The 26,147-nt window shown below is 43.2% G+C and overlaps 1 protein-coding gene across 1 annotated transcript in view; it reads left to right on the forward strand.

The window, feature by feature from the left end:
* Positions 1-5,775: 5,775 nt before the first annotated feature.
* The window catches only part of GSG1L (GSG1-like), a 56,904-nt gene continuing 36,532 nt past the window's right edge, over positions 5,776-26,147 (forward strand). The window contains exons 1-2 of the mRNA XM_009881915.1: positions 5,776-6,076; positions 22,694-22,741. Coding sequence (XP_009880217.1) covers positions 5,776-6,076; positions 22,694-22,741 — 349 coding nt within the window. The remainder of the gene's footprint in view (positions 6,077-22,693; positions 22,742-26,147) is intronic.

A 26,147-nucleotide genomic window follows, 5' to 3' on the forward strand; every position in this document is an offset into this window, starting at 1 on the left:
AATTACACCAAAAGTACACAGTTTACTCCTTCGAGGGGCAGAAACTGAAAACTACAGTCATTAAAAAACTATTGATAATAGAAGGGAAAAAATGTCTTTAAAAAAAAAAAAGGAAGGGCAAGGTGATACCTGAGAGGAGTTAAGGTGCTATTGCAGTGTGAGTCTATTCTGAGGAAGAAGTCAAATTTATATTAAATCCATCTCAAATTTGGTTGCTTTGCCACAAGGGCTAGGAGGCAATGTTTCTGAGATCTATGTGATTTCAAAAGATTTGGATCAACTATCGTAGCATCAGTGTAACCCTAGCAATGTTTCAAAAAATGGAAGTGATATGAATTAATTCATCTGTAGTTACTAGGTTAGGCAGCACCAAAGGCACAGTGGGATATGAACATACAGAACTTTACACGAATACGGAAATCAGATGCCTGGGTTATAAAAGAGCATGTTTGTGTAACAGGCCCTTTGGCATCTCTCAGCATTGCTGTGTTTATTGTGGCTACCTTTGCTCTTGGGCTACTTTTTTGCCAGGCTAAGTAGTTTCCAAATATTGAAAGGCTCACAAGCTGTCATTAAGGCTTTGATGTGCAAGAATGCTTCTTTAATTGTAGCCATAAAGAACATGAATGCTGCTTCTGGAGTCCTTCTTAACTGAGCCTGTAACTTCTTGTAATAACTTAAATGTATCTGTGCAAAGTTAGTCTTAACAAAAGTAATAAATATCAGTTAAACTTTCACCGTAATCCAATCCAACAGTATGCGTCTTGGTTGTGAGGAAGTAATTCTTGTAAGTCCAAGACAGAAAAATTTCTAATTCAGGGACAAAAGTAGGCTACAGTTACATTTTATTCACTCCCAGAATAGGGGGACACATGGAAATGGCCTAATGGGAATGGCCCTGGGAGTATCTCACTTGCTCAGCCATGACCTTTTGGACTGCCTTTTCAGGCAACTTAGCCAGTCAACTCTCCTAGACACGATTTACAAGATGACTCAGACCTGTCACTTCTTTTCATCTCTCTCTCCATCAGCTGCTGAGAGAATTAAATGCAGATACCAGATAAGTACAAATTTGCTAGCATCCCAATCCTGTTACAAATATATGGGCAGTTTTTACACAGAGAGCGGTGCTGGATGATTAATCTAACTCTGTTTGGGACAGACTGCAAATCAGAGAGCTGCAGACACCCCATTTGTTACCAGGAGAAGGAGCGCCTGTAGTCTTTGAATGGCACAGTCCTGGTGTCCAAGAAAGGATGGGCAGCACTGACAACTGATCGAAATATCCAAACCAGCTACTCTGAAGAGGGCTCTTAGGAATGGCTTGTCAACCGACCGGTGACACTGGGCCAAGGAAATCATTATGGGAAAACCACACAGGTGAATCAACAGTTTGTCTTATCACTTTCCTTTCTGTCAAGACTGCTAAAGGTCTTTGCTGCAGTACTGTCAAAAATCATTTTTTGCCTGGCCAGTTTAGGAACAGGAAGAATTTTCTGAGCAATCTTCTTGTGCTTGACTCAATGCCCACAAGCAAAGTGCATGAAAGACACACTTCAAGTCAAAAGTTAAACTGAAGACCAAGATTTCATATGGTATTAATATTCAGCCCACCTTCAAATATACCCTAGCGGGACTGTCATTTGCTAAGGCTGAATTTCTGTTAAAAAAACAGTAATGTCTCTCAGCAGCATCTCTTAGATCAACAGGATTGTACAGCTCAGCCTGTGGGCTCGGAGGGCTAAGCATCACTGCCAATGACAAGCTACTTTGGGTCAGAGTTCTGAGAAAAAAAAAAAAAAAAACAAACACAAAAAATGAGGTGAAAACAGCAAGAGGTGGCCTAGATGTGGAATGGAAAGAAGACAAACTATGCATAGTTGACTAACATGCTTGATAGTGATCTGGGGGAAGTAAGTAGAGCATTTCCATCCCAACCTTCTTCTCCAAATACAAAAGCCAATCCTGTTAAGTGACTGAGATAAGGAAAAATTTACCATTTTGCTGGACAGAGTGGGGACAGGGGAAGTATATTGGAGGCACATCAACAATTCGTATTTGTCATGGTGAGAGAACAAGAAAAAGATGAGCTATGCAGATCTCTCCTGTCAAAGGAGGAAAATTCTGACTAGAAAAGAAGATTTTGAACCAGTTGCAAGACAAATGGATTGAACAAGTGGGTTCTGTGGCCCTGCAGCACAGAGGAAAAGGAAAGGTGAGCCACCAGGAGGTGTCCAACCCAAGGTGGAAGGAGGAACCAGGAAGCTCAGTCCAGTGACAGCCGAGAAAGATAATACAAACACATGAGGAAGCCCAGGACGGCAGACCTGTAAGAAATGACAATTTAAAGAAAAGCTATAGGCTTTTTAAAATGTTGATTTAAAACCAGCAAATAATCCCATTCAGTTGACACTGCTGGTATCAAGTAAACAACTAGGCTAAGCCCACCATGCTCCCTGTCATCACCAGAGGACCCAAAAGTAGGGCGGCTTCTCATTTTAATGAATGTTGCTTATGTTTCCCACTAGTGAAAAACACAGCCTGATTGAAAGGGTTCCTTTGCAAATGCTATCATTATTTTAAATCCTCAGGGTCAAATTCTTTTTGTACTCCAGTAAATACTGAGTAATAACAATTTAAACTGATCCTATAAGAAATAGTAAAGGAAAAGGGGTTTAGCTATTACTCATGAAGGTAGTTTTTCTCACAACACCAGAGAAAAGCTATTGCTGCAAAAAGGATTTTAAGGTTCTTGTAACCACAATATGAAACCTACTTCTCTATAGCATCCAAACCCTTCTGCTTTACTATTGAGGATAATACCACATAAATACAACTTAATCCAGGCATCTGAACTGCCTTCTGCAACATATGTATGATCTTTCCATTTTTATACACAACAAATCTGATAAACAGAGATTATATAAAGAGAAATCATTGGAGCATTACAGCATGAGTATAGCACAGACTAGTTCTCTTCTTTTCAAGTAATCCCAACATATACAGCCAGAGGAGTCTAATCATTAGAAAACCTGACTTCTGTTAGAAAAAAAAAAAAAACAATTCATGTTAAAAAAATTCCTTGACTTTGAGCATTCTTTACTTTGTGCTCAATATTTTTAAATGTTTAAGATTCTAAAAGCCCTGTATCACAGAAGAAACAAAATTTCTGCTTTATTTTGCTTTTTTTTTTTAATATACTGACACGATCTCTGTTCTCAACAGTCCTATCAGCCCAAAAAACAAGAATAAAGATAAGGAGGAACAGACATAAAATATCTGTTAGGATTAGGAGTAAAAACAAAATCTCAGAAGTATTTAGGACAAAATTATCACAGATAACCAAACTCTTGGATGCCCATCCCTTAGGAAGATGAGCACAGGGGGAAACAGAGCGTGCAGAAGTTGGTGCTGGGACCAGAAAACAGAAGCCACAGAGCAGTAGATAGAGAAGATTTGTGAGAAAACACTGTAAAGACCTGTATTCACACTTGGAAAAGTGTGATGATTCTGATACTGACAGCCACTTGAAAGATAACCCTGAAGAAGAGCTCTAGCTTTCTTGTGAAGGTGTTCTGTCATAGTTTAAATTGCATTGTTTATTCCTCTAAGGAGACAGATAAGCCTGAAAACACAGGAATGTACAAATGCATTTCTAAGTAGAATGCCCTGCAACATAAAAATAATTGAAATAATAATCCTGTGGTCCTCTAAATAGCTATCATCTGTATTTCTTGCATGCAATTAAACCCAACTAAATAATGCTGATTATCTGGCTGCAGGATGAAGTGCTGAAAGAACACCATGGAGAGGTGCGGTGCAGTTCCAACAGGCCGAGGAAGACTGTTGCACAGAGGCACTCCGCTAGCACAGGCTGCTGGAAAAATCTGGAACTGAGGAGGTGGTAGTCATCCTGTACAGGTAGGAGTGGGCAAAATGAAGTCTGCTTCGGTAGGGAAGTATCTGCAGTACAAAGCTATTTCACTAGCCTTGCAAAGTTGCCATCACATTGTTATCACTAAGCAGCATTTTCTAGTAACTTTCTAGTTGATTTATAAAACAAAATGGCTAAAGCCAAGTAAGTCTGTATAAATAGTGAAAAATCTCATGAACAGTTGGAACCAGACATGCAGGACAGACACCAAGAAGAGGCATAATAGGAAGTCCTGTGGCTACCTGTGAGGGGGACATCAGGGAGGCAGGGATGGGTCCCTGACGTCTTGCGTGGTGGCTTGCTAAGGAGAAACTCCACCTTGTCCTTCATGGCTTTCTTCAAGGAGCTGGAGAAACTACCACCACAGTTCATGTCTCTGGGCAGTAAGGCATAAGATGAGCTTTGCACATTGAGTCAATGTGCTGACATAACAGAGTACAGGGGGTGGGGTGAGAGCATCGTCCCATCTATTAGTATAAACCAGTGTGGCTGCATGGTTACTTCCAGGGCTTGCTGGAAACCCACTGCTGGACTGCTCTGAGAGGCCGCAAGCATCCCCACAGCCCTTGCAAGGCATCCAAACAAGGCTGGAAGGAAGTCTCACTCCGGCTTAGGACACAGAACTGTTGTGTGACAAACATGGCCAACCTCTGTACTTGGATACAAGGTCTTACGGATTATACCACCATCAACATCAGGTGTCCTGGTCTCCTCACAGCGCTCAGCATTCACCAGATCGCTCTGAGCAATGTGGAAAGAGGTCATAAACTCTACAAGTCAGCCAACCAACAAGACAGGACAATACACTTCTCTTTGGAAATGGGATATTATACAGTGCTCCCTGCTCTCACAGCATTGCCATCTGGCAAGTAAAGGCCAGAATGTGTTCTAAATAGTCTTCTCCTGCACAAACCAGGACCTACAAAATGTTATACAGACCCACTCCAAACGGAACATCTGCATGGGCTGTGTCTGGAAATGAAAGCCTGAGATAGGGGCTCCACTTGATATTGTGAAAGATGTAGGTTTTACTCATTAAACACTTTCAAATCTAAATTCCTCTGGGGCTTTGCTGACTTCCAGAGCAAACCCCTGAAGACAGAGAATTACACCGGTATGCTGCTAGCAGAATCAACCCCCTGATTTACTACTCACTAGCTCAGAGCATAAAAGCTAAAGTATCACTCTATCCCTCCTCCTCCTGGACAAATCTCAACCCTCTGGTACGTGAAAAATGTATTTCACAGCTCCAAATAATGATTCTTTTTGGGACTAAGATGTGACGCCTCCCCCCAGTCCAACTCAGCCATCAGCGCGCTGCAGTGGTCCCCGAGGTCTGCCGAGGACGGTGGTAGCAGGCAGCAGCTGGCCCTGCCGCCTGCCGCCTGCTGAGTTCCTCCTGCTCATCCTCCGGGAGCAGAGGACAGCGAGTCCCGCAGCCTGCAGGTGTCTCCCAGCGGAGGAGGCTGCGGAGCCCCTTGGGATCATGTGTGGTACCCGAGCAGATGTTCACTTGCTCTTGGTGCTGTTTGTGAGACAGACCCTCTCTGATCCTGTCAGCGCGCTGAAGCACACCGACTACAAGAGGACGGCCGCACTCCCGCGCCTGCAGCTGCTCCTTTAACGGACAAAGGCAGGATTTCAAGTGAAGAGAAGAATGGGAGTCTGGCTGCAGTGTTTTCTTCACTGCTACAACAACAGATTGGAAGACGCTGAGAGTTTTGATGCCTGCAAAACTGGATTCTGAATCGTGAGAGGCTTTGAGCCCCCCCCCCCCCCCCATAAAACAAACCCCTTTGACTTCTTCTCTCAGCAGGAGGGGGAGGGAGGGCGGATTTACCATGAAGACAAATCGAAGATGCAGAGCCCTGCTAGCAGTGAGTCTGAATCTGATGGCTCTCCTCTTCTCTACAACAGCTTTTATTACAACCCACTGGTGTGAGGGCACACAGAGGGTCCCCAAGCCGAGCTGTGGGAAAGAGAAGAAGACAAACTGCCTCAACTACAGCGGGAATGAGACTGCAAATGAGACAAACCAGAATGTGGTTCATTACAGCTGGGAGACGGGAGATGACCGCTTCCTTTTTAGGTATTTCCACACTGGGATCTGGTACTCCTGTGAGGAAAATATCAATGCTGCTGGTAAGTATAAACCAACTTCCTTCCAGCTTGTGTTGCTTTGTGTTTGCCTCAGTGTGATAAACACACAGGCAAGCTGTTCGGTGCTGTATCTTAAAGCAGATTCGCCCTGCAGAGAGAGGCAGGATTTCAACAGTTCTTTGTTGAAAAGCAACCTGTTTCCAGCGAGAGCAAGGATTTGCTTGTTTACCTGCTGGCTGATGCAGGGTCTGTGCTCTAAAGCCAGCTGAACCCCTAGTAAGCAGTATGTGCTACCCTCATGGGCACTGCAGCCAGGGACTGGTCAGCGCTCCCCTTCTGGGAGCTGCTCCATGGAGCGCACAAAAGACAGCGGCTGGTAGTTGTTAAGGAGGTTCTGACATCTAATTGTAACTGCCCCTGAAATAACCCCTAGGACAGTGGTATGAATGACAGGGAAAGCACAAAGGTTGCAGTTGATATCACGCTGTAGCCTAGACTGCCTCATTTCTGGTATACCTGAAGTAAATGACCCCCCACAAGCCCTTCCTGGTGGCTGGATTGTGTGTTTATTGAAGTAGAGCAGAGAAATGGCAATTAAAGGGCACAACTGGGCACAAGAAAGCTCATTTCTGTTCCCCCTCAGCCATTTACTTGCTGAGAACCACTTGAGAAGACATCTCTCCAGCTTATCAGTGCATTCCTTTCCTCTGCTGTAGCCTGGCACTTACCAAGAAATAAACCACCGGAGGGTGGATGGAAGGTAGCAACCATGGGACTGATTTAAGTCTCAACAGATGCAAACGGACAGTCCCTACTCCCAGAGCTGTCTGGTAGAGCTGAAGTCCAAACTCTGCTTTTGAAAGAGCTTTTTTCTAGATTATGTGACTGGAAAATAAAGTTTACAAATGTGACACAGTATGAGATAATGATGGCTCGCGGATACTCGTTCCTCCTTGCTGGGCTGTTTCCACTCCGTTTTCCAAGGAGTAGACTGTGAGTAGGATCCTTCACCGCTGTTGTGAAAGAGGAACAGTTAATCACCCTACGTGCTGTGTCTCTTGAGGACACAACCTCCCTGATAATGGGAAGTTTGTGAGGTCCTGGTAAAACCGCTCTGTAAGATGTACTATAAAGCAGGGGAACGTGGGGCGCAGCTCACGGTCCATTTCATCCCAAGGTGCTGCTTATACTCACTGGTATTTTTGAGGATAGTGCTTCAAGAATTAGTTGGTCATTAAAACTCAGTTTAATGTATGAAAAAGAAAGTTCATGAACTCCAGCCTTGACTGTCAATGAACAGCTCCATGCTGTAACCCTTTTGACGTTAGAAAAAGGTATAGAAAAAAGATGATTTGTCTTACTGATTTGGAAATAAACTTAGGCCATAGCAGCCTGAGTAAGCAGCTTAAGGCTCTCCAACTTTCTGAGTGTCTTAGCTGGGATTGGGATGATCAAGCATACTTACATTTCTGGCAGATATTTAAAGCTTTCCAAGCCAAGATTTATGTGTGAGATAACTTGTAACTGTGTGACTCTAGCCCACTCAGAAAACTGAGTTATCTGTGGGAGAAGAGAAATACAGCGATCTATTCTGTACTGGGTAAACAAAGCTGTGCTGTGGTGGGTGATTTCAGGAGATAGCTGGAAGCTGGCTTTAGAAAGTTATGGTGAAAGCAGGAGAGAGAAGGTTGTTTCTCCCTCACCACACGACCACAGCAGCCACGTGTGTTTCTTCTTCTTTGAAACACTAATGTCGTGAAAAAGACTCTTCAGTTAGCAGACCAGGAGTGACCAACCTTTAGAAAGAATCCAGCCAGGTACAGAGATATATTGGCTTAGACAGACAGCTGCTTCGTTCAGGATTTACCATAGCTTTTCTGTAAGGACAGGAATGGTGTAATGGGCACAGGTCTAAATTTGTCCCTAAGAGCGTCAACATGAAATAACCATGAAGTGTTTTCATTCAGACTTGCGGGTTTGTAATACCAGACTGTCATGGCCTTTTGCAGCCTGACTGGTGATCATTGTATCTGCGCTCCAGGCAGTAAGGCACCCACCAGCCCCCATCCAACACCACAGTGATCATGCTTATACATACACCCACTACACTCAAAATATCTGTGAGTAATCCACCCCATAGGCTCACCACGCTGTCCACAGCACGCTTACTGACCACAATCCTGTAGGTACCACAAGTCATACAGTCACCGTGTTGTTAATACACACCGTAGGACGCCAGTAGAACATCCAGAAAATACGACTAAGCACACAGACAGTGTTATATTAAATTAGTCAAAATCACAAGCTTTAATGCACTCCATGCTTTCAATAGCACCTTTCTTAAAGCTTTACCAAAAGCATACTGAAAATGACTGCAACAGCAGCCTTCCTCCAGGCCAAGGCCTTTCAGTAGCCACTCAATAGCCTCACACCTCTGTCAGCAGAACATAGGGCCACAGCCTCTGGTCAGCACCGTTCCTAAAGGTCCTGACATGTCCCTGCTTCCCCACTGCTGCTGTCTGAAGCTACGCAACATGAATCCCACCAGGAACACGTGAATGCCAGAAACACTCTCTGTTGTTGTGATGCTGTCAAAACTCTCCAGAGGCTCCTAATATTCCCAGCTGTGAGCCACACTTCATCTAGCCACCAGGTTTGTGATTTATCTCTCCCTACAGTCATGGCATTGTCAAAACTTTCTGCTCTCTGCACTGGTGCAGCTGAAACGCAGGAGATCTTGTTGTGCCGACACAACAGGACCAATTCCCAGAAGGCTGATAGTACAAGGAAGGACAGGATTGCAGGGCTTCCAGTTGGCCGGAGAGGCTGAGACTCAGTCGCACCTTAAAATGACATTTAGGCCAGACTAAAAAAAAATTTTGAGTGTCTTCTCACTGCTTATCTGAAATGGCTATTTAGATTCCAGAGGCAGAGGTGCAAAAAGCATGCCACACACCCTCAGCGCAGAGACTAGCAGAGCAGACCTTCATCTTGTTGCAGGTTTCTAGTTTTCACTGACATCTCTAACAGAGATTGAATGTTGTGATTATTTGTGAAATAATCTGCGAATCTAGTGTTTATTTTTATCCAGCGTGGCTAGGACAGCTAAAGAATCTGAAAAGCATTTAGCACCTGAGAAATATAATTGTAAATCCCCTCTGGGGATAGAAGGACATGAGCATATATATTTCATTGGTGGGTGAGTCCTGTGATCATGTAGCTCAAAAGTATGCTGAATCCCAGTCTACTAAACAGAGGATGAAGGCTCTTGCTTTCAGAGTGGGCCCAATGCTTTGAATCCCACATTGGTGGAGGTTCCTTCTGGAAGAGCAATGCACCTTATCTCCAGAAGGGGATGAAGCTAAAGCCTACCCTGCGAGCTCTGCAGCTCGTGCTGGTCACAACTCACACACTGCACAGGGCACTTGGTGCCTCCTCCTGGGCTGTGAATTCCTTGCCTATGGCCAGGCATCTCAGAGCCAAGCTCTCTACTATTTCATTTCTTTTGAGTAGGAATTGAGGGCATATCTTATTTCAGACCTGCAGTCTAGGTCTGTGCTTGTGTCAGGACTGCACACCTTACAAGATACCAGAGAAGTGATGTGCTAATAGCAGCAGTGGGAAACTAGCTGGTAGAGTCCATGACTCAAGAACATACATGCCATGAAAAAATGATCACATGAAGTAGGTAAGGTGGCATACCTTATCCTAACAGGTAGAGGAGTTTGAGAGCTAGGAAGCAATAACAAGTTAGCTGATTATGCTCAATAGTGTCTTTGTTTTGATTTCAACAGAAAAAAAACATGAACTCAGATCTTGTTTTAGTCACTAATGAACAAACAATCTCAGTAATAACATCTACATTCAGAAGGAAAAGCAGCTGCCTCGGTGCCTTAAGAGTACTCTTAATAGTACTGTCCATTAAATAAACAACGAGCTTCTGCATGTTGCTCACCATGCTCCATAGAAGCCGGAGAGATCAGGAATGGGTATGCATAGGCTTCGTTTGTATTCTTGGAATTATTTTTTGAGGGCAAGGGGTCTGTAGCTTTTTGTATACTCTGTACCACATACTCCTTAGCACTCTTTAATGAGTAAATGGTAGAGTGGAACTTACATGGTATGTAAGGATGCATCAAAACAGGCCATAAATATGGACTTTAAACGCACATTTGAGAAGGAGACAGAGAATGAGAGAGGTGTATCCTGCAGAAAGGAATAAATCTGTGACATACAAAGACAAGAACCTGCCACACACTTTCACAGATCCAGATACTGCATCACCCTTCTCCCCTGTCACCGTGTGATAATAAGCATATGTGATTCACTGTAGGCAGCTGTCCAGAGAGAGGGACTGGGGAGAAGCACCTCGTGAGTATATAATTAAAAGCAGGAGGTATTGGGAATTCTTGCTGGATTATGAGAAATATAATATAATTGGCATGACTGAAACCTGGCGGGTTTATTCGCATGACTGGAATGTAAAAATTGCTAGTTATAAATTGTTTAGGAAGGGAGGAGTGGTAAAAGAAATTGAGGAGGTAGAGCTCTATATTAAAGGTAGAATTTCCAGTGATAGAGGAGCTGAACCCAAGGGGCCTGGACAATCTCCATCCAAGGATGTTGAAATAATTGGCACATGAAAATGCAGGTTTAGTAGCAAGTATCTGCACGTTGCTGTATTCAAAGACTGGAAATAAATGATACAGGCCACTTGACCCGGCAACCTTAGGACAGTTTTCAGGGAAAGCAGTCAGTATATGGCAACAAATGGGTTTTATCAAAGGTAGGGTTTTGTTAAAGGTAAATCTTTTAACTAGATGAATCACTTCTTAGACAAAGGTAATGCATTAGACCCAGTCTCTGTGAAGTTACAAAAAAGCATTTGATGGAATGTCCCACTGAAAATTCTTTACAGAAGAAGTACAGAAAGCAGAGAGAAGGTAACAATGTGGTGACGGATGTAGGCATGCGTCCACTCTGGGGACTGCTAGACTGCCCGAGCCTCTTCAGACTGGAAGGCAGGCATGCTGTGCAGAGAACTATGATATTGGTGGGGATCAACAGGGAATGACAGAGATCAGACAAGAAATATTGTTGTCTGCTTCCGTGATTTAAGAACAATAAGGCATAACAGACAAAAACCAAATACTGCTTGCTACAGAGCTCCCTGCCAAGGAATGTTGTGAATGCCAAAACTGGGGATTGCATGGATCCAGGGAGGAAACATCCATGCGTGTTACTAACATGATGATTTGAGAGCAACCTTTGATCAGGAAGTCCCTGAACTACTCATGCAGTACTAATATCACAAAGGGAGTACATGAGCAGAGCCGCCCTATACTCACCCCATTGTTCTTCCCTAACTATTTGTCATTGCATGACGATACAAAGCTAGAGAAGCAGGTTAACCTTTTGTTTGAGTCTGTGGTGAAAATTTTATGTTACATCATTTATTATGATGGGGATAAACAGATTGTAAACTGATTAAAGAACAGTTTTACAAGGAGGCTGTGGCAAGTGATGTAAAAAGGGAAATTATCACAATGGAGATCAGGTATTTCTAGTTGTCCTTAAATTTGGGTTTGGGACTGATTCTGTCATTGCTGAGATTAGCGATCCAGGAAAAAAGGGTTACGGATATGATTCATGTCATCTAATGTGTTGAAAAAAAAAAAAAAAAAAAAAAAAAGGCAAGCTGAATCCATCCCAGAGCAAACCCATGGACGTTAGCAAATGTAGATGTCTATGCCTAAACATCATCACTACAGTCAGTAGAGAATAGTGCGTACTTCTTGGGGAGTTTAAGTTCCTCCTCATATGGGATGAACTGAGCCCTTGGATTACGTGTTTTCCTCACTGGCCAAAAAGGAATTTGTCTAAGAAGTTGCCATTTCTAACACAGAAGTCTTAATTTGAAGAGAATAATCCTACTTTAAATGCACTCCTTACATATTCTGTGACACAAAGTCTGCGAATATTGGCATTACAGAGGAGACAGATTTTTCTGCATAACTAAAATGTGAGCTGGACTGATAGAGTTGTAAGAATAGTATTAAAATAATTAAAATTAAAAAAAATAATTAAAAGCACCAAACGCTAAGGCATAAGATTCTGTGAGGTCACAGGTAGTTATCAATTGCGAGCAAAAGATAAGAAACAAGTTGTGGGCCAGTATTTGACTGTGGGGTGACTGTGAGCTGCAAAACGCTGCGATATAAAGGAAAGGTGTTATTCTAGAGAAGAATGGGCACCACTGTGCATAGGGAACACCAGTGCCTTTTGTTGATGCTGTCGTGCATAGTTATGGTAAGAAAAAGGGGGAGGTGAAACAGATGCAGACTGGGATTTCCAAGGTAGTTAAGGAGAAGAGAATCTCCTTCAAGGAAAGAAAATTAAACGGGTCCTTTTTAGTATAACAAATTGAAGATCTAGAGGGGATGGGATGGTACCTTTCATATATATATGGATAAATATAAATATAAGACTATAACTTAAGTAAATTGTCATTGAGAAAAAAAGTGAAAATACAAGGAGGGGTTCCCAGAAAGTGTGTCTCTGGACTTCACCTCCACAGAGGGCAGTGTGAGCAAAGGAAATCCACGGGCTGGCATGGATACTCCTTAAAGTCACAGAAAGGGGTACGAGGGAAGGGGAATGTTTCTGGCATGAGGGAGCTTGGAGTGAGTCCTGCATAGCTGATTTGTTGGTATCTTAAGGAGGTCTGAAAGGAGCCATCTTGGCTTGGCTACCTTGCTCACACCATGTCTATGTTCTGTTACATGACATCCATGCTTCAGGGTTGCTGCTGGTTACCAGGGGGAGCCAAGAAAAAAATAGTTGTTGACTTGATGCATATCACTTTTTCTGGAGGGTTTTATGCCTTCTCTAAAGCATCAGAAATTGGCTACAGGTGGAGACAGTTTGTGAGGAGGTTGCTTTGCTGCCAGTGACATTATCACAGCTTCTCAGTATCTAATTGATATGTCTGCTCATGCACTGAACATTAAACTGATGATCTAATTTGGGATCAGAAGAGAAATCTCCCTCAGGCTAGATAACAGGGATAGTTTTGCCTTCCTTTACAACATGGGGAAGGGTCCATTTCAGAAAAGCACTTGTGAACTCCTAACAAATCCCTGGTTTTTGCTTAAAGGATAAGATGGGCCTGGTGATAGGAATTTAAGCTATATGATAAGAGTCCTCAGATCTGTTCATGTTCCTCACAATTACTCTTGCTGCCTTCCTGTGGTACATGATAGCTGTGATTTCTGTGCTGGTCATTGCTTTATTGTAGGCATTCAGGTTTTTTATAGGATGTCAGGGATATTTTGTGTCTGTAGTGCACTGGAAATTTTGGATTTTAGCTCCTTCTGATCCTGCTGTATGAACATTTATCATACATAAAATGTGGAAACAAAATCCCTGCAGGCTGAGACTCATAACAGTAAAGTAAGGGACTAGGCAGTGAACTACTCCTTATTTGACATGTTACTCTCCATCTCATGAACAAAAACCGCGTTACTTTCTCTTTGGATGTGTCCATCTTCAACCACTTAACCCAATAGTTTTAAAGGGGGTATCTGATAGTTCCTTGTAAATGGAATAAACATCAAAGTGGTGGAAGACTAATACATAGGTGCCACATTTCAAAGGGAACTGAGGCACTTAGCCTGCTGCCAGTTAGTGCAAAATATGAACAGATGCATTCAGGGCTACAGAAATAAATACGGGAGGGAATATCAAACATCATAGTATCCTCACGGTTTTTAACTTACACCAGATTCAATCATGATTTTAAAACTTTCCTTATATGGAATTCACAGAACTGGCTTACTGACAGATCTCAAAATGGGGACTTACCAGGCAATAGGGCTGCCTCTAGCAGAACAAATCAGTATAATGTTACTCAGTGTTCTTGTTGGTAAACAAAATGGTAATATAAACCTTTGCTGCTCTAGCTTACAAATTACTACAGAAGACAGTAAATAGTAAGAAGCAGATGTTATTACTGTGGAATGACATGGCTTGTAGAATAGCGATGGGCAAACAAAATTCACTTCAAGATGTTCCACCTTGCATTTGGCTGCATTCAGTGGGGAAAAGGACACGAACCATGCTTACAATGTGGGTAAATGATGGGGAAGCAGGGCCATTCCACCACGTCTAGACTCACTAGATAAGGAGAGACCAAGAAGCATATCATACTGTCATTCAGCCTGACTTCACTTTGTATCACCTGGCCAGATGGAAACCAATAAATGAGGCTTTGTTGAGAAGTTATTAGGTACAAGCTTGGAAATAAGGGTCACAAGAAGAAATGCAAGCACAACTTTTTTCACTCGATTTCAAAAACTGGATATTCATTTGCAGTGTACTGCAGTGTACTTCCTTTAAAAATCTGTGGCTGAAAGATTAAGATTATCTCAGTTCCCATACTCCAAGTCAGGTGTGCCTGCCTGGGGAAACAGGACAACTCAACCTAAAAGCAGCTGAGCATCTTCGGGTATGGAAGGTGGGAGAGGTTCTGGAGTTCACTTTGAAACAGGCAGCCTAAATTGCAATGGCTAAGAGGAACAGAGAGCGGATAGGTGGGCAAACTAGGGAAGAAATACTGTTATGGTGTACTCTAACTGTGGAGAAGAAATACAGGTTGGTGTAGTACAGGCTCTGACATTCAAGGTCCCTCCCCTCTGGCAATCCTTTTGCCTCTTATGTACAGTCACTTGCACATGTTTCAAGCTGCAGCCTCAGGACTCGTGTTCCCAGCGATGTGCCATGCCATCAGAGTAATGCTCTGTCCTAAATCTGTCTTTCCCTCCATTTTGGCACATGTCAGCTTTCGGTGTTTTCATTTTTTGGAGTAATCCCATCTGTGAAAAGGACTTTCCTTCGTTGCTTTCAGTGACTTTCACCTCTGCGTGCCCTGCTTATGTATCTCTGGAGCTAGGGCACAGATCCAACACAAATACACTGGTTGGGCATTATCTAGAGAGAAACACTGGCATGGTTAAAAGAGAATCTACATTGATCCACAGCTAATAATTGGAAAGAATGGGAGCTATTGAACCACACTTCTGCAACCAGGGCTTTAGGGTCTTATTGGTTACTTACTGTTTGATCTTTGTTAATCACCAGCCTGAACAGAACTGCTAATGCAGTCACACGGGAGCTTGTAGAAGGCATGTCACTTTTCATACAGTGAGGTATACGTATCAGCTACATGTTCTGCAAAAAGCGTCATTTCCAGTCTTTCAGTTTTCTGGGGAGAACTTATAGTCCCACAGATACCAGACCCCAGATAACTAGTTTATTTTGGCATGTTTACATTAGCACAGAGTAAGGGCAGTATGGCAGATGGTCACCTGTTGGCTGAACAGGTAAAAACCTTCCTCTTCTCATTCCGTGCTTTGAAATGCTTAAAGCAACTCAGAACTCTTTGTCTGATTTAATGTTTTCCAGATTACAAAGTCAGGTCTAATTTGACACCAGAATCATTGAAAGCCTCTATCAGCACCTTTGTTTCCTTGATTCTCCCAATCACTTAAAAATCTGAGCTATTTTCAAGCTCTCCAAATGATAGATGTGTGTACACATCCGTCAGGTCTTACCAAGATAATCAGATGAGTCTCATGACCTGGATGTGTTTCAATTAGACATGATTTGAAAGCAGCCTGTGGAGATGTTTGCTTTCAGATACTGTGCAAGATTTTTCACATCAGAGAGTTTCAGTGCAGAAAACGCAGTTGCCATGGCACATAGCCCCAGTTAGCACAAACGCGCTTGGGGTATTCCTGGCTCTGCCCGCACCCTCTGCCCCCTGCCCAGGTGTCGACTGTGCCGATGAGCCAAGGGGAGACTCCACAGTCTGGATGATGCCCCTCTGATAAAATTAGTACCATTTCTTTGTGAGTATGTGAACTGAGGAAAAATGCATGCCTGAAATGAAAAAGCGGAAAGCTTTAAGCTTTTTTACTTTTCAAGGCAGAAAGTTTTAGGAGTTTGAGTTTGCTGAATGAGAACAGTAGTCTAGCATTCAGATTTAAAAACAACCCCAAAAGGGAGAAAGACTGTGAGTTATCTCAGCAGAGGCTGAGAAATTGAACAAATTCTCATGTTACTTGGAAGTAAGAGAAATGTTGATGGGCAGCAGCTATGAATGACAGCTGTCAGAGTGAGAGAAAGCAATTGTTTTCATAGTTCAAGACATAATTTAGTGTAATTCTGCATAAGCTTGTTTATTTTCCAGAAGAAAATATCGCTCCAGTAAAATCAACATGGTCAACTGGAAAATGTTGATTCTGCAGATCAATACTCAGTTTTTCATTAGAAAAAAATTCAATTAAATGCTCTGTCTGGGATAACTTTAATCAAAAGTGGAATATTTCAGTCGTTATTTAACATGATACAACTCAGTTTGAGTGAGCTTATTAACCTGTATTTTCCCTAATGTATTACTTTATTTCACTGAAGTTGTGTTGGAGTCCTCAGCCTCATCTAGGCTGGGATCCCTTAAGGGTTATATCTTTTTTTAGACAAATACAATGATTTTACTCTGAGTAGATCATGTGGGATCTCATCAGAATCACATGACTCCAGATATAATTGGAGAGATAAAGACTTGTTAGGGCCTATTAGGAAAAAAGGGGACCTTGTCTTTTGTAGGCTGGGAGCCAGAGTGTTACTAAAAGGGAATGCTGTTTAAATGAAATTTAATCACTTACATTTCCATCAGAACTGTACTTTTGAACTCGTAAAATTTTATGCAGAGTAAGTGAATACAGACAGCTTTTTCTTTTTTTTTTTCCCCAAGATGAAAAGCAGAGTTATAAGAAAGATCCTTCTTTCAGTCAGAACTACCGGATTTCTTTTCAGTAAAATTATTTAACTGGAATATTTTGAAACCGTGCATTTGGAAGACATACAAACTAGGATTTTTCAGAGTTGGGCTTTTTCGCTGCCCTGGTTATTAATGAGGCATTTATCACTGGCTCAGAGAGGAAAGAACTCGGGAACGTAGGACCAATAAGTACGATCCAGGACATCAACTTCTGGTCCCTGCTATTGAAACAGCCATATTATAAACTTAGAATATTTTCTTAAAGCCTATGCTTTTTTGGGTGCGTTTTCTGCCTTCTTCCCAGTTTCCAGTCTAAACCACCAGTTTAGTGAGGTATACTCTGGACAAACCCAACCACTGTTCTGCAGTGTGGGGTCCTGAAGACAGGAGCAAACAAACCACACATTTTAGACAACAGGCGGAAGAAACAGTAGAATACGTGTAGGTCTCCCAAAGGCTTAAACTCAGTGTCCACGTTGAGCTTGGAAATACATCTGTGTGATATAGTTCAGACTCAATCTGTGTGCACCTAGACCTGCGCTTCCATCTGCCTGTCTCTCATTGCTCCCTAGTGTCTTCCATAGACCCACAGAAGCGCGTCAGCCTGAGCCACTTTGGAAGCTGAAGCTCAGCACGTCTGCTGTGTCGCAGTGCAGTTTCACTGTGCCCACGACAAGGTGTGCAGAGTGTAGCAGGGAAAGTAGCCCACAGCCCTGGAGCCAGCATACCGTGCACACCTGATGGCTCTACGGGACCTCTTTGTCTTTTCTGGCAGAATTGAATTTGGGGGGGTTGGCAAAGCCACTTCTCTTTCTTAGCTTTTACTTTCAACTACTGTTCAGGCTAGGGAGGTACAGATGTCTCTGAACTCTGCCTGAGGAAGTTAAGAGGAACAAGCTTTACCTCCAACATGAAGTCCCAGGTGTCCAAAGTGTGTCACTGGAGACTGTAAGACAGCAGCCCCACTACCTCTACGTGATAGGGCAAGGGAGGTCTCTGGGGGACAGGTCTACCTGTCTGAGGTGACAGGACACGTGGGTGACCCCTCCACCATGTGCCACTGCTTGTCAGTGGTGTCCTGCGGTGCCTCCTTCCCCTCCCTGCAGCAGTCTCGCTCTTACCAGCTCACTCGCTCCACAACACAGCCCTGCCAGCATAGAGCCTGCTTTTCACACAGCCTTCTACTTTTTCCTGAAATTATTTGATTTCAGAGACATGAGGCAATTTTCATGACAAGTATGTGCCACAGACTTGGAAGGGCTGGAAGCTCAGGACTTCCCACCTTACTGTAAGCAGCAGAAGGAGAAGAAAGAGCATGGGCCTCATGCTGGAAACAAGTCAGAGAGATCATCTCCTTTTGCTGCCACAACCTTCTCTGTGTGTCCCTGGCACTGACGCAGTGAGATGATCCACCATTTCCAAAGAACACGCAGGGGCCCAAAGATGACCTTTCTTTGGTAGAAACTACTGAGGAGCTGGAAAGCATTTGACCTGCAGCACTGTGGGAGCTTCCCCAGCTGCAGAGCTATGAAAGGGGAAGTCTCAACGAGCCTGCACGAGGAAAGGCGGTGCATGCTCCTGGGAAGCTGAGCCCAGGGGACTTTAAGACCTCGCCTGTTTGCTGCTGGTGTCCTTCCCAGTTGAGGCTAGGCATGTATTAAAGAAGCAGGTGCACACATGCACGCACACATCCACACACGCACGCATGCATGACATTAATGTGGCTGGCCACACAGACCAACCCAGAGAGAGCTGTGCCTTTACCAGCACCACGGAGACACCACCACGACTCCCATCAGCTGGCTCGCTCCTCTTTCTCCTCTCTGCAGCAACAGGCTCCGTAGATGCACAAGCACATTGCACTAACCGTCCCTCAGATATTATCATGGGCTCTAAGTCTGTTATCCATACCAAGACCTCAAGGCTCTTACCTAGCCACCAGCTCACACCTTGGGTCTTTCCAGATGTGTCTCCTCATGCTCTCTGGCTGGTTCAGTTTGAAGTTCCCCAGTGAATTACAAATACACAGACATGCACATATGGAGTGTTAGATTAATTAATTAGAGAAAAACACATACAAATTTAGGGCTTTCCAGTTGCTGGTACCCAGACCTACAGGCCCCTATGACCCATGCCCCCTTCCTGGGAAGCTCAGCTGAGCCTGTGCAGGGTCAGTCTGGTTACGAGGGAATGCATGTGTGAGGGCTTGCACAGATGATGTTTCTACCTCACCCTTGGGAAGCCACAGAAGAAGCCAGTACCAAGTGCTTTGCTCTTGTTGATGTTTAGGTGGTCAGTCAGTCCTCTCTCCTCAGCCTCCAGTAACTCCCTGACACTGCTGGGCTCCAGAGAGCTCCACATGTGCTGTACATGGCCATTGCTCCTGCATGGAAGTGGAGAGCATTCAAGCCAGGTCACATCACACCTCTCCTTTCTATGTGAGTTGATCACATAGGAGAGATCACTCCTTGGCTTTCTCCTCTGTCAGAATTGCTGCCACAACTGGGTGAAGGCAGGACTACCAGGGGGCTGGATCCTAAACACCCTTCTTGTTGCATCTCTCAGTAGCCTTTTCTGTATTCCCTAAAGACTCTCCAGGAGCTTGATATTAGGAGAAGACGCATCTGGAAAAGGGCAGCACAGCAGGGTAAACTCCGCCAAGTCTAAAATTAAACTTAAGAGGGCTTAAGAGATCAGTTATACAAGATACCCAAAAATAACTTAGAATAAATCCTAAGAGGAACAGTGAAAGCACTGCTGACATCTTCAGTTCTCGGTGAGATGCATGTCTGCATGTCGAAGTATGAATGCGGTCTATAAATACCACAAGTGGTTACCACTGAAAACAGAGGAGGGGTTTCCAGTGCTCCAGCAACAGGAACAACAAACAACGGAGGTGTTCTTCGTCAGGAACTGCTTGTGCAGTTCCTACCACAAACTTCAGCAGTAAGCCAGGCACAATCCACTGTTGGAAGTGAAGTGACCTCCTTCCAGGCTTTTCTCTGTCTCCAATCTACAGTCATTCTTTGTGCTATGGCTCCAAAAGGACTTTTTCTGGACACTCCACCATTTTCTCTCCATATTATTTAAACTGGAGGCCTCAGCCACAGCCAGCTCTCCTGGGAGAGATGTTGTTCTGGGCAAGTTGATTTGAGGGAGGACAAGGATGCACATTCCTCCAAAAAGCCTGTGATCTCACTCTCTGTGTCCTGTCTGCAGACAAGGCACCTGCAGCCAAACACCATGGTACCATCGGCTTCGTCAGCACCCATGTGTGTCAGAAAGGCTTTGTACCTTGATGGGTATCTGAAAGGCACCGTGTATCTCCCAGAACAACCTCTGCAGTTTCTCTAGTAGCCAATGCCATTCCCCTTTGGCTGTCTTGGGATAATGTGCTAGAGAGTCAGGTATTTGTTAAAGGTTTCCAGTAATATGGCTTCAGATTCACTGCAACCAAGGGTGAGAGATGGCTTGGTACTAGCCAGTCAGCTCGAAGTCAGGTTAAAATAAAACTGATAAAAGCAATAGCTTGCATCTGAAAAACAAACCCACAAAACCAAACCTGAACCATAGATCCATATGGCTAGAATGAAAAATCCTGCTTAATCGGCTTATATCAAGTCCAAATCTAAAGGTCATGCTCCTTATACTCCCTTGAATTTATGTCAGTGCATTCCTGACACACCTCATGCCCTAAAACTCAGAGGCTCTGGATGCGCATGATTCCTACTTACAGCACAGTATCTTTCATGGTCCACCTATTTCTCTGAATTTCCTTGTCAGGGGCGTAAACTACACCACGTGTGAAAAGAAGTTGAGGGAGCTGGGCTTGTTCATGTCCCTACAAAATAGAGGAAGGATGACTACAAAGATGAGAGAGCAGCTAGAGAAGTTCAGGTTGGGCATAGGGAAATGCTTCTGCAGAAGGGTGGTGCAGGCCTGGGACCAGAGCAGGGGACAATCTCCATCCTTGGAGTCACTAAAGAATGGGTATCGATCATCATCCTTGAAGTATTTCATGATTTGGCTGGGCCAAGTCACAGCTGATCTGATCAGGTGTTAGCGATAGTCCTGCCCTGAACAGGAGGCTGGACAAGAGACCTGCAGGGTCCCATCAACACAACAGTTCTGGGATGCTGTGATTTCTGTGATCCACCAGGTAGCTTTCGGTCTGTCTATCCCAAAACTTAATAACTTACTCGTCTAACATTCCTGGTGCTTAGATACAGACTGCCCTATCTACCTCTTCTGAAATAGAGATGGTGCTTGGTAAGTCAGGTGTCCCTTCCTTATCTTGACTGTCCTCTTGATAGTGCCTGGATTCACAGAGTAGAATTCCTTCCCTGTGCCATGGAGATACTGAAACGTTCATTTCAATGTCAAGTGAGCCTTTCATAGCAACATATACAGAGACAAACAGACTACAGGCTGTGTACATACCACTTTTTAACATATTTAGCATAGGTTTAAAACTGCAAGAAATAAATAAATGGGGTAATAATAGTATTATAATAATAGATTGCTGTTTCAGCACAGCTATCATTTGAATGCTTATGTTTATCTCAATCCCAACAAAGACACCAGAAAGATTAGCATTTTATATTGGTTTGTACATATAATTCATTAAAACTCAGAAAAATTACACACTGACTTCAACATCACTCCAGCATTTCACTGTTTATTCTTTTTTAATGGCTTGGCTTTCCTAAATAAGTCTTTTCAATTAAAATTGAGCAAAACTAATAAAAAACCTCCTCCTGAAGCTGTCTTTGCATCAATTGAAGTCTTAAGGGGCAAAATGGATTCTTCTCCATTACCTCTGGCACGCATGTGGGGCTTGGATTCCTCTAGGCAGACAGGCTGTTGGTCGCCTCAGAACATACCAGGTTGAAGGAAACACATACAATTGGTGTATGGATGCGCCTGGAGCAGAGGAATTATTTTACAATCTCTTTGATGGCCTGAAAAAGTAAAAAGAAAAAAGAAAGGTCAATACATCCACCTTAAGATACATTTCCTGCTCAGAAGCTATAGGCTTCTCAAGAATGCCTGCAAAAATGGAGGTGGAGTCAGAATCAGGGAATGGTCACGGGTGGAAGGCACCTTCAGAGATCATCTAGTCCAACCCCCCTGCCAAAGCAGGTTCACCTACAGCAGGTTGGACAGGAATGCATCCAGGCGGGTTTTGAATATCTCCAGTCCTAAAGAGAGAAAATTTAATTCACAATGGCAAACTGATGCAGTGGCCACAAAGCCGAGGGAGTGGCACAGGGCTGGGTGACAGTCATGGCAAGGCATCTGCCTGCTTTTTTAACAATTTTTTAAAAATTCCATACAATTGCTTAGCTTGCTTTGTGCTTCAGGTTTTGTCTGTCCTAGTCACACGTGTCATATCTATCTATGGAGACATCTGTGCCCACGGCAATGCTTCCTGGCACTGGGAGGGTCGGTCAGACCATGGTGGGGCACAGGTACTGTCCTGACAAAACTGCTGGTGAAATAGGCCTGTGCCCTCCAAATGCTACTCCATCTGGAGTTGACACAACAGGGACCCAACCGTCAGAGAGAACATTGTTCTTCACCAACTGTATTTCATACTCCTGATCAAGGGACGGTAATCCTAAGGGAGAGTGCAGCCTTGTGAGCATAGCATCTTTGGTCCAGGCTGGAGGCATGGGTAAATGTCTGCTCTGTGTGGGACAACCTACTAGTCCTGTGGAGTCTCAGGTGGGAGCGATGGCAGAAACACCAGTCAGAAAGAGGAGGTAGAGCAAAACCAATCAACTTCTGTCTCCTAAAACGATCCTTTTCTTTTAAAGGTGAAAAATGTCGAAGTTTTATTGACCTTGCCCCGGCTTCTGAAAAAGGTAAGACAATACAGTCAAGGTTTTTTCCTATTTTACAAATTGCATCAGTATTGTTTCTTGTCATACTTCAGTGCCAGGGGAGACATTACTACCTAAGCACATAAGGATCTACATGCCATCCAGATTGCATACAGCCAGGTGGAACAAATGCCAAGGGTTTAAGACACCTGTTTACTCAGGTTATGCAGATCTGTCATTTCTCTGATGCATTTTCTCTTCATTCAGCTGATTTTTTTTTCTAAGAAAATAAAGATTTATATTGTAATACAGACATTTCCCTTCTTCCTCTAGTGAGGAAGGACATGCTATGTGGTTTCCTCAGGCCGTGAAGACATTTATGGTCAGAAAACCACAGTCACAGTACCAAATGTCTCTTTGTGAGAGGGAATCCTGTAGATGCTTGTTTGTTTCATTTACCCTCGGAAAAAAAAAAAAGTATTATTCAAGTGCACAGAAAGAGACAGGCTGCAAGGCTTTTTTTTACCCTGGTATTGGAGTTGTAAATTCTCAATAGCAATTTAACCCACATTTCAAAATAATATTTATCAGGAAAAAAATGGGGAGAGTTCAATTAACAAACAGGGCAGCTCGGCCCATCCCGCCCCCTGCTCACAACAGAGCGCTCTGCCACAGCTGAAGAGGTGCACGAGCCTCACGGTGTCCCTCACACTAACAACGGGCTCGGATGATGAACATTCATGTGTGTACGAAGAAGCAGTGTGTTTTGTTAGATCACTTGAGACAACCGCAAAACCTTTGGGGCATACAGTACCTTCATCAGGTCCGACAGAGAGGCAGTAAGTGGTGTAAGAACAATTGTTCTGCATCTGTCTGAATTGCTGGTCGGCTGGACAAACTGAAAGAGAAGGGCAATTGCCATTAATAAAGCAGTGGGGTATTTCAGTGAGAGAAACAGTAAGAGAGACAGTCCCCATGAAATTCATCATAAGTAAACCTAAATAAATTATGCACATAAGGGAAGAACAGTCCTGGGATTACTGCCACTAATGGGCTCTGAGCTGAATGTACACACACAAATGGGACCTTGGGGCATAGCTGTTCTTTTGAAAACACTAGGTCAGTACTCAGTAGTGGTCAAAACCCAAACTAATCTGTTAGAAAGCATTAGGAAAGGACTTGAGAACAGAGCAGAGAGTATCCTGTTGCATGAGGACTGCACACATCTGAATCTTCACCTTCATATAAAATATAGTGTGGTATTTTGTCCTTTTTAGTCCAGCTCACAGAACCACAGCAAGGACAATCAGAGTTCTGGAAGGTTCTGTACAAGGACGAGACTAAGACTCTTCAGCTCAAAGGAGTGACATATGAGAGGAGATATGATGGACATTGCCATAGACGTAAGAGGAACTGAAAAGGCAGCCTGGGGAGTTGTAGTTCACTGCCTTTCCCAGTACAAGGACTACTGGGCATTGCACGACACCTTCAGGAGACAGACTCAAAAGAAGCATGATGTGTCTGTTATAAAGGCAGTAGGATGTTTTTGTGCTTTATCCATTTTCTCTGCAAGTTCATTATGGTGCATAATGCTTGGTTGCATCACCCACACACTTCCAAAACAGGATTTAGTGCTTTACTTAAGTATTTCTTCTGGTTGTGTGAAACGCTGTCAGCAATTTTTTCTTTTAATTGAATTTTACATGCTACACGATGTCAGTGTATATTTCTAGACCATTCTATTTCTCCTTTTTGAGGAAGGAAGGCTCTTTTGGTGTAGTGGTATAAAGAAACTTACAACTTTTTCTGAAGTCTTGCCATGGAGTTGTAAGGCATATTGACAGAAAGAGAGGGGAATGCACAGTCAGAGACAGAAAGTGCTGACCATCTGAGTCATAAACAACTGTAAATCAAGTTGGACACTGCAACACAATTAATCTGAATTTTTCACTATCAGTCTTGTACTGTCCCGAGTTACTTTCATCACATATAACGAGAAAATTGTGTGTCAACGATGCTCAACGTACTTTGGCTGCATAATTCAACTTCTTGACTTCTTTTATTCTCTTTCCCAGTTAGAAAGAGCTTCCTCCTCCTTTAGCATCTTCATCCCCTCACTCGGCATTGACTTTAATGAGCATAGGCTTGTCAGCTACTTAGTTACACCCAGTGCTGGGACAGATCCTTGATTCTTCTTCCAAGTAAATGAGATATGATAAAATGCATTGAATATAAAAAGTGGAGCTCAGTTATACAAATACATTGTGGTTTTCACAGTACATTGTGTAACTGGGAATTTTTGGACTACACTTACCTGCACAATGAGACTTGAGCTTATTCATTCTATGCATATTCTTAGCATCACTTAACACTAAAACGTGGTTGTTCAAAGTTTTGATTATCTAAAATGTCTCCATGTGTACATGCGCTGTTACTGCAACTGACCACTCAGGCTTTCTAAATTTTTCTTTTCAGTTGATTTTCCCTGATCCAAAGAAGACCTCTATCTAACCAACTTCTAAGCTAAATACAGGCCGTTGAAACCTGTGCCTACTTCTGGGCACATCATCTTCAGCTTTCAAGGCGTGCTAAAAGGAAGCCTAAGAACAAACTTAGTCTAGCTGTGTAGCCAGTCTCTTCTAGAGTCCCTCACCAATTAACAGCAAGTCAGTATAAAATCTCTGCATTATATTTAAAACCTTCATGGCATAGGAAAGCCAATCACTGAAACATTCACTGTAAAATAAAAATATCTACGGTGAGGCCAAGCTACATCCTTACCACAAATCTTGGATTCATAAATGAAGATGTTTCTTATTCTTACTGTAAAAATGTAATAGCTTATGCTTGAGCTTTCTATCTTTCATCCACTTGTGCTGATCTCAAATGTAACTGGATACCATGTTTCTGATCAGTTATTATACCCTTTGCACATATTGCACCAATGACATCTACTAAAAGGAGGCAGCAAAATTTGGGGCAAACAGACCCACAGTATGGTATAAATAAGCATTTCCAACCCACACTAGAAGAGCTCTTCCCTGTGTTTAAGGCAGCTGCCAACAATCTGTCAGAACCTTGTAAGCCTAACATTGAATTTATTAGCTATTGCTGGTTGTTAGTGCCAAATCTGCTTAACAAAATCAGCTTGGTGATGGTAGGTAATAACTAGGAAAAAAAATAATTGTCTCTGTCCACAAATATTTCTTATGACAGTTTCCATTCACTATCGATAAAGGATGATAGGGCAATAGCTAGTTACGTTGGCCAGGAGTTTTAACGGGCTCTCACAGAGCAGATGTTGTTGGGTTCCATGGAGCGTGCTATTTTCTAATTTTCATTAGAGATGTGAGTAGTAAGATAGCAACTATTTCCAAAAGGAGTTGGAAGGAAACTGCTACAATAGGCTGGGTCTTATCTTTCAGTTCTGAATTGCTCCTGAGATCTT

The sequence above is a fragment of the Charadrius vociferus genome, unplaced genomic scaffold, assembly GCF_000708025.1.
Source record: "Charadrius vociferus isolate BGI_N301 unplaced genomic scaffold, ASM70802v2 scaffold593, whole genome shotgun sequence".
Taxonomy (NCBI): domain Eukaryota; kingdom Metazoa; phylum Chordata; class Aves; order Charadriiformes; family Charadriidae; genus Charadrius; species Charadrius vociferus.